The sequence below is a fragment of the Pinus tabuliformis genome, chromosome 7, assembly GCF_031772625.1.
Source record: "Pinus tabuliformis cultivar Carrire ecotype Pingquan chromosome 7, CPIR1, whole genome shotgun sequence".
In the NCBI taxonomy this organism is placed as follows: domain Eukaryota; kingdom Viridiplantae; phylum Streptophyta; class Pinopsida; order Pinales; family Pinaceae; genus Pinus; species Pinus tabuliformis.
The window spans coordinates 935,666,081-935,680,328 of record NC_142293.1 but is presented as its reverse complement, the minus strand read 5'-3'; the positions used below and the strand labels follow the sequence as shown (position 1 = coordinate 935,680,328).

The 14,248-nt window shown below is 35.4% G+C and overlaps 1 protein-coding gene across 1 annotated transcript; it reads right to left on the bottom strand.

Annotated features, from left to right (window-relative positions):
• Positions 1–1,273: 1,273 nt before the first annotated feature.
• On the bottom strand, positions 1,274–3,143 carry LOC149250711 (uncharacterized). Its single transcript, XM_089459216.1, is given in 2 exon segments — positions 1,274–2,702; positions 2,704–3,143. Coding segments are annotated over 2 exon segments (1,152 nt in total). The 5' UTR covers positions 3,002–3,143; the 3' UTR covers positions 1,274–1,848.
• Positions 3,144–14,248: the final 11,105 nt, after the last annotated feature.

The following is a 14,248-nucleotide window of genomic DNA, read 5'->3' as shown; positions in this document are numbered from 1 at the left end:
AATATGAAGCTAACATACACTTAAATGGCTTACATACACTTAATCTATTAATATAAAGCTAACATACATTTCATTGCATCTAATATAAAGGGGTAACATCTACCCCTTTCCTAACTAATTGAATGCAGGATAATATGTCAATTATTTCTCCATAATGTTTTAACTAACTATTTACATTTAAACCTAAATTGAAAATATTTTATTAATTAGGGGTAACATGTCCCCATTTGCTACCTAATTGATTGCATAATAATATGTCAATCACTTCTCCAAAATGTTTTAACTAACAATCTACATTTAAACCAATAAAAATTAAAATTAATATAGCCCAGGAACTAAGTTAAGAATATTTTATTAATAACTCAAAAATAAATTGATTTAAACCAATAAAAATTAAAATTAATATAGCCCAGGAACTAAGTTAAGAATATTTTATTAATAAGTCAAAAATAAATTGAGATAAAAGGGATAATCCATAACTGAAGATAATTGTTGCTTAAGAGTTACCTTTTCTGAGAGACTGCAAATATGGTTCTAATCTATTTCTGGTAGAATAAAGTTATTACAAATGTTTGTGATAATTATTGCTTAAGAGTTACCTTTTCTGAGAGACTGCAAATATGGTTCTAATCTATTTCTGGTAGAATAAAGTTATTACAAATGTTTGTGATAATTATTGCTTAAGAGTTACCTTTTCTGAGAGACTGCAAATATGGTTCTAATCTATTTCTGCTAGAATAAAGTTATTACAGATGTTTTCACAAGAATCAAATTATTGGAAAACAATTAGTTCATTAATTATCTTTGCCCTAAGATAAGTATATACCTATAAAGGAAATTTGAAGATTGATTTATTTGACCATTATTCCTTTCTGTGAAAAAATATATATATATATATGATTTGATTGTAAAGACCCAACAAAACACTAACAAATAATATGCAAAGAAGATAATACTAAGCAATTCATTTAGTTCAGTCAAAAAAAATCAAAACCATGTTTACCATTGCAACATATATAGTTAATGATTTTATTAATTAAAATCACTAACTTAAAATCTTTAAAAACAATGTAATCTTATATCAAATGGTAATATCCATACAAATAAGCATAGTAAACCTGAATCATATCCTCAATGATTTAAAACCTTTAACCAGAGTTATTCATTTACACTATTGTTTGAATCTACCAGGTAAGAAGAACATGACAAATTATGGTGTCGCTTAAAAACTACTCATCATGTAAAAAACACTCAATGCTCTTGCACCACTACAAAAACAAAACAATGGCTTTAGTATATGTAATCAATGACTAGACTTAGTTACAATGGCTTTAGCATACTTAGTTACCAGAGTAAATCTATCAGTGGAAAGGCTTCATTGTGTGCTTCTTAGAAGCAGGTCACTGATTAGAACCAACTTGACAGTTTTTGGTGTCTGGGCTGAGAAGTTAAATCTGAACCAACCAGCTATAAGGTTGAGAGGTTTCTCAACAGAAATGAGATTACACAGTGATAATGAGAAAAAATATGTAATCAATGATGTTATCATCTACCCACCATCAAAGTCTAAATGCTTAAAAACAATGCCTGCCTTTGATGCATCATGTACAATTAGGAGATGGCAAGTTCAACCCCACTCCTTAGATGGCAAGTTCCCAACTTCGCACCAGGGTATAAAACTTAAATGGCAAGTGCCAGCACCAGGGTATAGAACTTAAATGGCAAGTGCCAGCAACAGGGTATGGAACTTATGGCTATATTAAGATGGCTTGGGGAAGTTATGCTTCGTCTCCATCCCTTCTCTTACAGCTCTGCCACTGGAGGCCTGCTTCAGAACGCTGACTCTCATCATATATTTTCCAACTCCTCGTGGTAAAACGCAGGAAGCTTCATCTTCATTCCCTCAATCACTTCGCGGGCATTTTCAATCTTATTGTTTTTTAGCAGACCATCAATAAGCATCTTTACAGTCTTGCGACTGGGCATCCAATTTTTATTCATGCTCTCTCTGCAGAACTCATAAGCTGTATCGAAACGCCCTTCCTTTGATAGAAAATAAATAAGGGTGTAATAGGTCAGTGCATTAGGATCACAACCCTTACTAGACATCAAGGCAAAAATCCTCTCAGCCTCTGTCACATTATTCTCCTTGCAAAAACCAGTAATGAGTGTATTGAAGTTGACAATATCCGGATTCAATCCTTTAGAAACCATTTCATCCAAAAGTTTTTCTGCGTCTCTGGTCTTATGGCATCCACAGAGATTATGCATCCTAATGTTGTATGTGATAACATTTGGAGGGCAAGTTTCAGACATTTTGCTCAAAAAATCATCGGCCTCCTTGTATTTCCCTTGCTTGTAAAACGCAGATAAAATAGTATTATAGGTACAAATATCAGGCTCACAACAATGTTTTCTCATTTCATCCAGGAATGAAAATGCAGACTCGAGCTCATTCATTTCACAAATAGCATTCACTACAATATTGTAAGTAAGCATGCTTGCTGATATACCAAAGCTATCTATATCTTTATAGATATCATAAGCCAATTTAGGGCTTTTAGATTCAACGAGGGCATTCAGTAGGGTATTAAAAGACCTGACATTCGGAGAAATATTAAGACTTTTCATTCGATTGAAGCTTTTAATGGCATGTTGAGGCATTCCCGCTACACCATAGAGCATAATAATGCGATTCGATTACCTACAATGAGTGCTCCATTATTTCTTCAATGGCGTCGAACTGCTTGGCGAATGCTAATTTTTTCACAGTACCTTCATACGGAGATCTGAGGCGGCGGAACTTCGGCTGTTCTGCTGCTTGCTTGAAGATTTGAACAAGCTTTTGTGGGTCGGATTCAATCTTGAGAATGTTAACAGATTTATCCAGTGTAAGGCGCTCTGTTTGGACAAGGTCTGAGCAGAAGCGTGGTAATGAAGATATTACAAGCCGATGGAGAAGAGATTTTGGGCACGGTAGGCGATTAATAGTGTGTGCCATGGCGATGCAGCCGCGATTCAGCATTGGGTTTTAGGAGTTTTCAATTTATAGCGAGGAGAGTAAGAGCTGAGCATTAAGGGTTTTTTTAATTGCAGCAGGAGCGGGCCGCGGGTTTTAAGGAATCGCCATTAAGGGTTCGATTAATTTTCTTGTTCCAAATTATTGGAAAATTATTCCTTGATTTCTTTTACATTTGATTGGTTTTAACATGATGAACCTGCATTTTTACCTTCATCAAAGCTTGGTTAAGATGGTGGCCTCTACAAGAAAAAGGAGGGTTTGGTAGCCACATTATGTATACCACCATGGTTTAATCAAGATGTTATACATCCATGAAATGAACAAGAAATCACAACAGCTGAGGACATTGGGACACCCCTTTTCGAAAAGGCATAAGAAGAAGAAAAATGTTGCTATATAGGCCAAGAGCAGTCAACAAGTTACTGGACAAACAATAGAAAACCCTAATAGGAGAAAACACCCTAGGGTTTCTTGGGTTTATAGAAGAATGACTAAAGGACACCAGTCAGAAATCCAGGGGACTAAGGAAGATGAGACCATGGATGAAGGCTAAAATAAGGGTGAAGATCCTATAGAACCTAACCCTAGAACAGATTATGCAAGGAGGCCAAGAACCAGACCCACGAACAAACTAAGGCTGGGGTTTAAAGCTAAATTGAATCCCAATCTTAAGGAGCCTATTGTCATTGAAGATGAAAAAGAATATGAACATGCTAGAGATAAGGAGGGGTTGTTAGTATAATCGATGCCACAAGCTCCAACAGCTGACAAGGCCCCACGAAAGAAAAGCAAAAGAGCTCTAGTAGCTGAGAAGACCCCATGGAAGAAAAGAAAAAGAGCTCCAATAGCTGAGAAGACCCCATGGAAAAAAAGAAAAAGATAAAGAGCCACGAGAGAAATTGCAAAACAGGAAAAGTTAATAATCCTTGTAGAGGAAACAAAGTCCATTGCAAGCTAGGGTTTTTTGCTAAGGGTTTTTTGTCAATAGGGATAGACTTTGTTTAGTAAATTGTATCATGAAAAGATTGTAATATTATATGGTTTATTTCTCGGATATTATGGATCTTAAAGTTTTGTACATTTTGATATATAATGTATGAAAAAAGAAGGACAAAGACTTCAGAATTGTTTGGGAAAAAAATTTTGTGTATTGTGGGATTTTCAAGATCAATATAGTTTCCTCTCTGCTCTAAGTGATTTTCCATCTAGAGGTTACAAAAATCACTGTGTGGTGCTCTGTTTTTTTTTAGATAAATATGTTATTCTTCTATTACATCATGATTTTTACAATCTAAACAAAGAAGCCAATACTTGTCTTGCCTCTGGCAGAGTTTTGAAGGATTTGCAACTCTTATTGGAATATACTTGTAATGAACTAGAATTCATGTTTGATTGTAATGAACTCAGGGAAGGATTTAACAAGTGAATTTGAACTTAGATTTGGATCATGTAATGTTTCAGTTAAGGTAGTCAATACTAAGGATAAGGAAACAACTAGGGTTGCATCCATAGTTCATGTACAATTAGACTAGTGGAAGGGTCTTGCAGACTTTAACTTCACATTGACACTTCAATATCACCATTTTCTAACATTGATGTAGGCGCGGGAAAATGATTTTTCAGCGCCTATAGAAATCATTTTCCAGAGTTGTTGGATGGAATCTTGTTTGGCTATAACATGTTGAAGAGTTTTGCAGTAGGTTATAGTTTAAAAATGATGTATGGAAGGACTCACAAATAATTGAAACACTTCTTGTAGATTTAGATAGAATACCTTTTGGGACACAAAAAATATAATTCCAATACATATGAATACTTTCTAGAGCATAATTAATGAGTACCATAAGACCACCCTTAATGAGTACCAAACATTTTATCAAATCTTTGGGACTTCATAACCATTTTCAACAGATCCTCCTCGAGAATATCATAAAAATCCAAAATGACCTCTATTGATAGGCCATTAGGACCAGAGGTTCTACCATTTTCATAGAGGATAGGGAATTTAGACACTCCTCCTCCTAAACTTCAACTTAGAAATATTTATTCATTTCATTTGTTATAAACCTTGGAAATAGGAAAGTACCCCAAGATCATAATTACACCTGGTCATATGCACATAATTGGGTCACAATCTGCTACAGGAAATATCCAAAACTATTGTAGGTATTAATGGCTCTCTTGGAATAGGAATTCAACCAACATTCAAATCCTCTGATGTGTGTGATTACAAGTGAGTGTTATAGCTTGACATACCAGTATCTAGACTTATTTTAAGGCTTGGAAATTGATCTCTTATGAGAATACCTTGTAGAGATGAATGTCAAACTCAGTCACCAATCGAATGATATTATTGGCACATATATATATATATATATATATATATATATATATATATATATATATATATATATATATATATGATTGCCTCAGTCTTGAGGATGGTTGACTTAATCTAGCAAGGGTCCTCCCGGTGCAAATATTTTTTGCCACTTGATGATGACACCATAAACAACTTGATCCTTGTTGTTATAAACCTTGGCATTGTATTTTCTTTAATGAATTTGGACTAATTCCCTTGAATCTCGATCGTTGGCCCCTATTTACTCAATTCAGCCTTAAAAAATGGTAACTCAGCTCACTAGGGAAGAATGCAGTCTGATCTAGCATATAAATTGACCACAATAATAGTGCATGCAACCTTGACAAGTCTCTTGAAGCATCGAGCTTCAAATCTAGGTACTCGGCCTCCAAGAAGAAAGTGAATTTGGCCCTTCTATAGAAGGATCCGATCTTGGTTCAATAGAATTGAAAATTTCCCTTTGATACCACATGATCTATGGTACAACGGAATATGAAGTATGCAAGCGATATTTCTCCTTTGTCGGATGCAACTTAGCTCCACACAATTTGTTCTTAGCCAAGACAAATTTCAACTCCCTTTTTTATCAACAATTTAGTCCTATTGGGGAAAGGAACTCATTCCCTGAAAAGAGTTTTGAAGAGTTTGACATCAACTTTCCCTTTTTGCTTTAAGTATTTGACCACTGCTTCTTCTTGATTTCTTATAACCTAGATAATATTAAGGTTTTTATGGTAATTTATGAGTATATGAAGGAATTTTGTGTTATTGTCACCCTTGTGAATCAAAATGACCCACTTTTTAGATTCCAGGAAATTTCCTCTTTGTCAAGTAGATCATGGTGGGCCACTTCCAAAGATTTCAGAGTGTAAATATCTTCAGTAGAAAATAAGCTAGATTAGTTTTCCTCATAAAATTTATTTAAGTTTGTCTTTAGAGATGCTTGAGATTTTTCCTTGAAAATAAAGAGCCATTGTTTAATTTTCATTTTTACCATTGATATTACCTTTACAAATTTCTACATATATGAAGCATAATCTTGTTGACTGAGAGGTACCTAGTTGTCCTTGATCAATTGTATAGAGTCTTCTTCGAGGAGCCAAGCATGGTTAAATTCAATGGGGGACCCCGAGATCTTATCTTCTAACTACATTTGTAAAATTATGCTCAGGTGGTTAAAGATCCCTCCCAAATATTGCCAAGATGTCATTAGGAGGGATTTCCCTACCAGAGAATCTAAAATTAAGAATTGGTCAATCCTCTTCGATATGGTTGCTTAATTCCTCTTGAAATTCCTCCAAGTGGTCTTCAGCTTGTTGGCTCCATATTTGATCAATTTTAGCTATCAAATATATGGATAAATAACTCCTCTAAAGGGTCTTGTATAGGATGAATCCACCACACCTCTCACAATGAAAACATGAGATTCAAATTTATACTTACAAGATTGGAAACATTGTCAAAAACCCTGGAATATCCCAATGGTTCCTAATAGGATCTTCTTTTTGAATAAGGGCCATAAATATTTAAGACTTTGATTCAAATGTTAAATTCCTTTACCACAAAATCAACAAGAATGGTTGAGTTAAGAGTGGAAGAATATGTAGATTGAAAATCTGAACTCTATGTAGTTAGTAAGCCACCTGATAAGCTAGTTGCATCCAGGGTGTAGAATGAATAGTTATTTAGCTAGAGCTCAGAAGAATCTATATTTTTTGGTCACAATATCATTGTCTCTTGAATGATTACAATCCTTGGTTTATGGGTTCAAATGAGCTGCTTGATGGCATTTAATTTGGAGGCACCCTTTACTTCACGAGTGTTGAAGGATAGGCACATCATGGGGAACCCTTGAGAAGGGATTTACCTACTCCAAGGGTCCTTTAGTTAATGGATTGCTTACCATGCTTGATGTCAAGCACAACTTTCCATTGGGATTTTGAGAGATGAGATTTCCTCCTAACTTGGGGAGCTAGGAGAGAGTCCAAAACTAGACCCCCTTCCAAAGACACATCATCCTTCAATTTTGATTTTTCTCTATGATAGAAGCCAAAAAGGGCAAGGTCTACCAAAAGGGTAGGGACTGCCATACAGGATGAAGGCTCATGAGAGGGGATAATGGAAGGGGTTGGAAGGGGATCACTTAAAACCACATAATTTTTTTTTATCATTTGGAAACTTTACATTCCAACACAATAACCTTAGAACCATTTGAATATTTTAAAGGAGACAATAGAGAAGGCTTAAAAGGATTACCAAGAAAAACTTTATTGACCCCTTAACTTCAATAATAATGTTTTTCAAGGTAAGAAAACTATAACTTCGCACTAACACTTCAATATCACCATTTTCTAGCATTGTTGTAGATGCTTGAAAATGATTTTCCAACACCTACAGGAGCACTAGAAAATCATTTTCCAGCGCCTACAACAATCATTTTCCATAGTTGTTGGATGTAATCTAGTTTAGCTATAACATGTTGAAGAGTTCTGCAGTGGGTTATAGTTCATTTGTGTTGCAAAATGGATAGTAATTGTTGTAACCCCTCATAGTTTTGCAACCATACTATGACATGAAACCGTCAACCTTAAGGTTCATGGAGGGATGGAAGGACAAATTGGAGATGACTCACATTTAGTTGAAAAATGTTGTAGAAAGGATGAAATATTGGGTAGATCATGATAAAATGGAGGTAGATTTTTTAGTTGGGGACTTGGTCTTCTTTAAGTTGGGTAGTGAGCACCTCAAGCCACTAAGTGACATGTCAAGTGACTTGGTGACTGTGGATTAATGTTTCAGTTCCCTGAGTGCCTGCTAGTGGGTTATTTGTTCACAATACTCAGAAATTTGTGTTTATAGGGTAGATAGTTGAGATCTTTTCCATCATTCAAGCACATTCTAGAGTTGTTCCAAGGCCCATCATTCAAATCTACATGAGATTTATTTATGAATACATTCCCAAACAAATTTAGAGCTTAGAGCAGTTTCTATGTCCATTATGCAGAGTTCTCTTATTCCATACATTCTAGCAAATAGAGAAGAGTCATCTCCCCTTTGTGTTATTTCTTTGCAAGCCAGAGTGCGATATTTTGAACATGATGTGAGGGAGTTGGGTTCATTGAATTTTTAATTGTAAATGTTCATTGGGACAATAGGTTTCCTAATATGTTTCCTCATTTTTTGCAGATTGTGAGACAAAATGGAAAAGAAATGGAAGGCTATAATGGGCCTTGAGGTGCAAGACCCTAAAGAGAAAATCATATTTTTTGGTAAAGATTTAGTCTGGTCTAAAATATCTAAGGCCAACATGACTATTGATCGAGTTGCAAAAATTCCTCTACATAGACTCGATGACTTCATTAAAGGAGAGGAAATGAATCCAGAGGCTCCATGTACCTTTTCTTGACGAAAAACAAAAACTTCAGGCTTAACCAAAGATCCAAGCTCAAGGGGTAGTGTGCCCTGCGATGGGAACTGTAAGTATTTTAGAAATGCCTTATTTAGATGTTGGTATTAATAATGCTTTATTATTTTTCATATGTTTTGACGTCTTAAAATTTGTTATGTAGTTATGCTTGCTCATATGGTCCAGAGGACAATAGAGAAAAATGTACAACCAAACGAAAGAAGTCATTTGTCAAGAGGAGGGGCTGCCAGTGCCATTTTATTGTAAAGGTTATGGTTCAAACCCCCGAGATAACAATAATAACATACAACATGTATGATCATGAAGATGGGGAAGGATGACTTTGTCATGGAAAAAATGACATTTCAGGTGATGTTAGGTCTCTGCATAAGCCAAGGCTTTCAAGGGACATGGTTTCTTATGTCGAAAGTTGTTTTTTTCTACAAGTGCCAATTGACTTAGTTTGTAAAATGCATATTAAAAATATGTTGACGTAGATGCCACAGATTGGGATAGGGATTTTTTCCTATGCAGAAAAGATGTCGCAAACATCTATAATCGTCTGATGAAAGGAAATTACCAACTTCATAAAAAAGATGAAATGAGTGTGAATCTTTGGTATGAAAAACACCAAAATGATTTCTTCTTTTACCAAAAGTCGAATGGTGAAAATGTCCCTTTTATAGCTGGAATACAAACAAAATGGATGTTGGACACTATGGTTAAGCTATCCCATAATAGCTTAATAGGCATGGATTCAACATTCAACACAAATAAATATGGGGTTAGTATTTTTGCAATGATTCATTTAGTGAAATCATTTTTATTGTAATGATTCAATATGGTTAATGGTGTAAAATTAACTTCATTTTTTTTAATATGACAGTATCAGTTGTACACACTCGTGGTGTTTGACGAGCAATAAAGCAAGGTTCCTGTTGCATGGGTGGTGATGTCACATAGTACATCACGAGATATATCATTGTGGTTGGAGCACCTAATGCATAGGTGTTATCAGCTTCGTCATGATTGGAAGGTCAATGATTTTATGGTTGATGATGCATTGGCTGAAATTATTGCTTTGAGGTAACCTCAATCTTCTTATTTGACATTGCAACTTGTATTCAATCTAAATATTTCTCACTTAAAATGAATTAAATATGGTAGGAGCATCACCAGGTGTGAAGTAATATTGTGTGTTTGGCATGTAAGGAGGGCATGGCTCAAAAATGTTAATAGGTTAGCCAGTAGTCCAGAAAAAGGAAAAGAGATGTTCAATGAACTAGGCCATATCATGAAAAATTGTTCGAACGATGAAGTGACTACTGCAATAAATGGATTTTTCACCAAATTTGCAACTGAGGTGAAGTTTTTGGACTATTTCCACAAGAATTGGGTTGTTGGTGATAAGTTTAGTAAGTGCACATACTCTTTCTTGTGTTTATACCTTTTTTGTTTCATAAAGATAATATATATTTACTAATTGAGTTTGTACATTTAGGGATGTGGGTAAAAGGCTGTCGAGATTTTCCTCATGCAAATCAGGAGACAAATAATGTTGTGGAATCATACCATTGTTATCTCAAGACTACCTTTCTATCTGATCGTAGAAAGAAATGTTCTCACAGGATGGATTGGCTATTTTATACTCTCCTCACAAATGTTGAACCGTGTTACTGATTCAAGGAAATTTTGAAAAAAGAAGGATATTTGAACAACCACAAGAAAGAGAAGCAACTTGAATCGTCAATAGAAAAATCTAGAAGAATTCCATATAATGATTGCAGCCCTCATGAGAGCATATCTCATGCTTATTGGGTGAGGAGTCAAAGTACAACTGATATTCGATATCTTATCACTTGGCATTGCACAATTTTTTTCACCTGTGATTGCCCATGGTCTATTCGTGGCAACGTTTGCAAGCATGCCATAAAGGTAGGTTGGTTGTATTCCCCTACAATGAATTCATATGCTTTATTGGATCATGATACCACACCCAATACATTCTATGCCCCTCCTAATATAGCTATGGAGGAGCCAAACCTCAATACAAATGTCGAGACAACTATCATGGTTGATAACAATGTAGATCCAGATGTTGAAGAACTTTAGTTGAATAGAGAGGAGTTGTTTGGCTACATAGACCTGTTGAGGAATAGCCCTCCTGCTACTTCAAGCAAGACAAAACAATTGATAGGTTTGTTTACAAAAATGTTGGATGATGCCAATGATCTTCATATTATGGACTATGACTTCACCCTTGGGTTGGGTGCTTATGAGTCATCTTTGAAGAGAAAGAAGAGTTTCCTTAGCCCTAAAAAGAAAAACAAAAGAGGATAATAAAGTGGAATCTTAGAAATTGATTTGAATGTCCTTGCATCTAATTATGAACCATTTCAGTTTCAACATCTTAACAAGTGAGGCCGTCCTCGTTCCAACAATGCATGCTTTATTGACTTGGGTAAGTTCCATAAAATGACAAGATCAACATGTTTAGATTAGTCTACATAGACATAACCTTTTCTTAATGAAGTAGTGTGTAAATGTTTGCAGTGGCGCAAAATCCCACTAGTGCGTTTGGTCCTATGGATCATCCTCCACTGGAGCATGCTTTGTTGGTGGAAAACTATCCAATTGGTGATTTGTCAGGTTTGTTGCTATATCTTCCCTCTTATTTTTCTTTTAAATGTGTGTACTAGATGTTACTGACGTTGTTAATGTAGTGTCTGAATGTTTGCAAAGGTGAATGTTTAATGTGATTCCAAATTCCCATCTTGGGAGCATTGTTAATAGCATAATATTGACATGCATATATTGAAAACTTGTGATGTGTCTCAACAGTTGGTTATGTTGTGCAGGTCATTTTCCCAATAGAGAAACAACATGCCAAAGAGAAAGGTTTGGAAATCCAAATAAATGATTTGGAACCAACTTGTACAAAAACATTCATGTATTTCGATTCCCAGTTCGAGAGCTCGACATGGAATACACATAATTTTTTCAATAGGGATAGACTTTGTTTAGAAAATTGAATCATAAAAAGGTTGTAATATTTTATGGTTTCTTTCCTAGATATTATGGATCTTAAATTTGTGTACATATTGATATATAATGTATGAAAAAGAAGGACAAAGACTTCAAAACTCTTCAATAAAAACCTATGTGTAATGTGGGCTTTTCAAGATCAATAGAGTTTCCTCTCTATAAAAGATTGAAAGGGTTTCAAAGATTCATGTGTTACTAGTTTTTTGTCAGAATTCAAAAAATTGATGGAAGAATGTGCAACATTAATGATTTGAAGGCCAAAGGACATGAATATTTATACAATGTCATTAGAAAACATATAATATTGACAATGAAAGATCATAAAATATTTAAAAGAATGTGTTGTTTTGTGTCTAAATCTTGGTCCCATGCCAACACTATGTAGCCTCACGGATCACAATATAAGTATCACTAGAGTGTTATCTATCTTGGATCTGTTAAAGCAATCACCATTGATTCAACAACAAGCTACTCGAAGGACACCATTTCAGAGTAGTCACTTCCCACTTGAATAGATAGAGAACAAAGCTTCCCCTGATAGGTTCACATGGTTTAGGGAATGTTACACAAAATTTTGTCATTGTCCATGTACTCCCTGTTTCTCGATCCTAGAGGACCTCTACAGTGAACTCTATATACTTTCCCATAATGAAGAGCATATCTTTACACCCCTATTCATGAGCAGAATATTCCTCTCTTGAATCATTTCCCAATAATCTTCCTTCAATCCTAGTTTTCAAGACCAGCACTAGTGATCAGTTCCTTCCCCGCACCGATTTGCAGAGTTTGAAACCAGACCTAGTGTCATACGGTGCAAGTGAGTCTTTCTTCACTTGCACTGATCCTCTTTTGGCAAGTTTTTAAAAATGGAATCGAAGCTTCTAGCTCTAGAAGCTTCGTGGAATGGAAGTATGGTAAATGGTTGGGTTGGATAGAGCCGAGGAAGTCAGTTTGGGATCCTTTCCCCTATAAAGATGGAACAAACCAAAGAGATAAGCCCTCTCCCATCATAAGAGGAACCATCTCCCCTCCATCAAAGCTATATAAACTCCTCCTTTTCCAAGCTGAACTAGTCTTTTTTGGAGCTTGAATAACCAACAAGATATCTATAGATTTTTTCCTTCTAGTTTATGTGTGTAAAGGGAGAATAGTGTGTTTGGTTTGGTTTGGAACTAAAGGGAAGAAGCCTTAAACTTCCATTTTTGAGGCTAACCATGAGATGCTAGAAGTGGTGTTGGAACTCGGATACGTCGGAGGAGACCTGCAACGTCAAGGCTTTGGTTGTATCTCTTTCTGAGCTTTATATCAATACAACTAATGATTTATTTCCTACATTGAGTGTCATATTACATTTAATGGCTTAAGATTCCTTGAATTTTTAAGTAAATTGAATGTGATTGTATGCTATTACGTTTGTTGTTGTCTCTTGTGTATTTGTTTCAAGTATTTGAAGGAGAAGAACTCAAAGGAAGCGGAGTAGCATTCTAAGAGGTAGGCCCTCTTATTCGATTCTAGTTTAAGGAAGTTTTCATTAGGTTGTTCTGTTTGTGGCTAGACCCACTCTAGGGCTAGAGGGATCACCTCTGTCCACAGAGGAGATTTACCTACTCCACAAATTGGCGACTATGCTAGGGAGCCATCCCTCTCTTTTGATTGATTTTCATTTCGTGGTTTGTGTGAACTTTTGTTGTATCACCTTTTCCCTTTGGTTTTCTATGCTTTGCCTGGTTTACTACTTTGGTTCTGAAATTTAGAGTGACAAGTCTGGTTTTGAGATTTGAAAATTTTATTTTTTCCTTTGAAATTCTCGATCGATGCATTTTATTTTCTGACAATCGCGCCGACCAGGGCGAATTTCTCTAAAACAGTCGCGTTGTACCCCCTTGTGGCACTTGTTGTCAGTTAGGAAATCATGTCAATTTCTGTAAGTGAAGATCAAGGTTTCTCCTGAATCAAAACTAGTGTGTCTTTCCCTCATAATTTCTGCCTCCTAGCCAGTTTTGCATTTGTTCTCCCTAGCTAGAAAGCCTCATTAGCTTGTTTGGTGTTCTTGTTTGGCTTAAGATTTCCTTGATTTTTTGAGTCTTTGGGCGGTTTGTGACCCTAGGGCATCTAGGTAATTGTCCATTCAATTGTTAGTGTGCTAAGCAAGTCAATTGGTTGGTTAACTGCTCCATGAATTTTGTGTTCTAGTTCTTTTTATTGCTTTGGTTTCAATTGAACAAGTTTGAAAAGTTTTGTTTGCTTTCCTCTTGGTTGAACGTCTCTTTTCAAGCATAGATTACAATTGCTTGTCTTGTTTCTATTGAGTCTTTGCATAATTGATTTGGAAAAGAATTCTATTTTTCGTGCTTTGCATATGATTAATGTTCATTGTTTGAAAAAATTTCATTGAATTGTTTATATGAGAGAT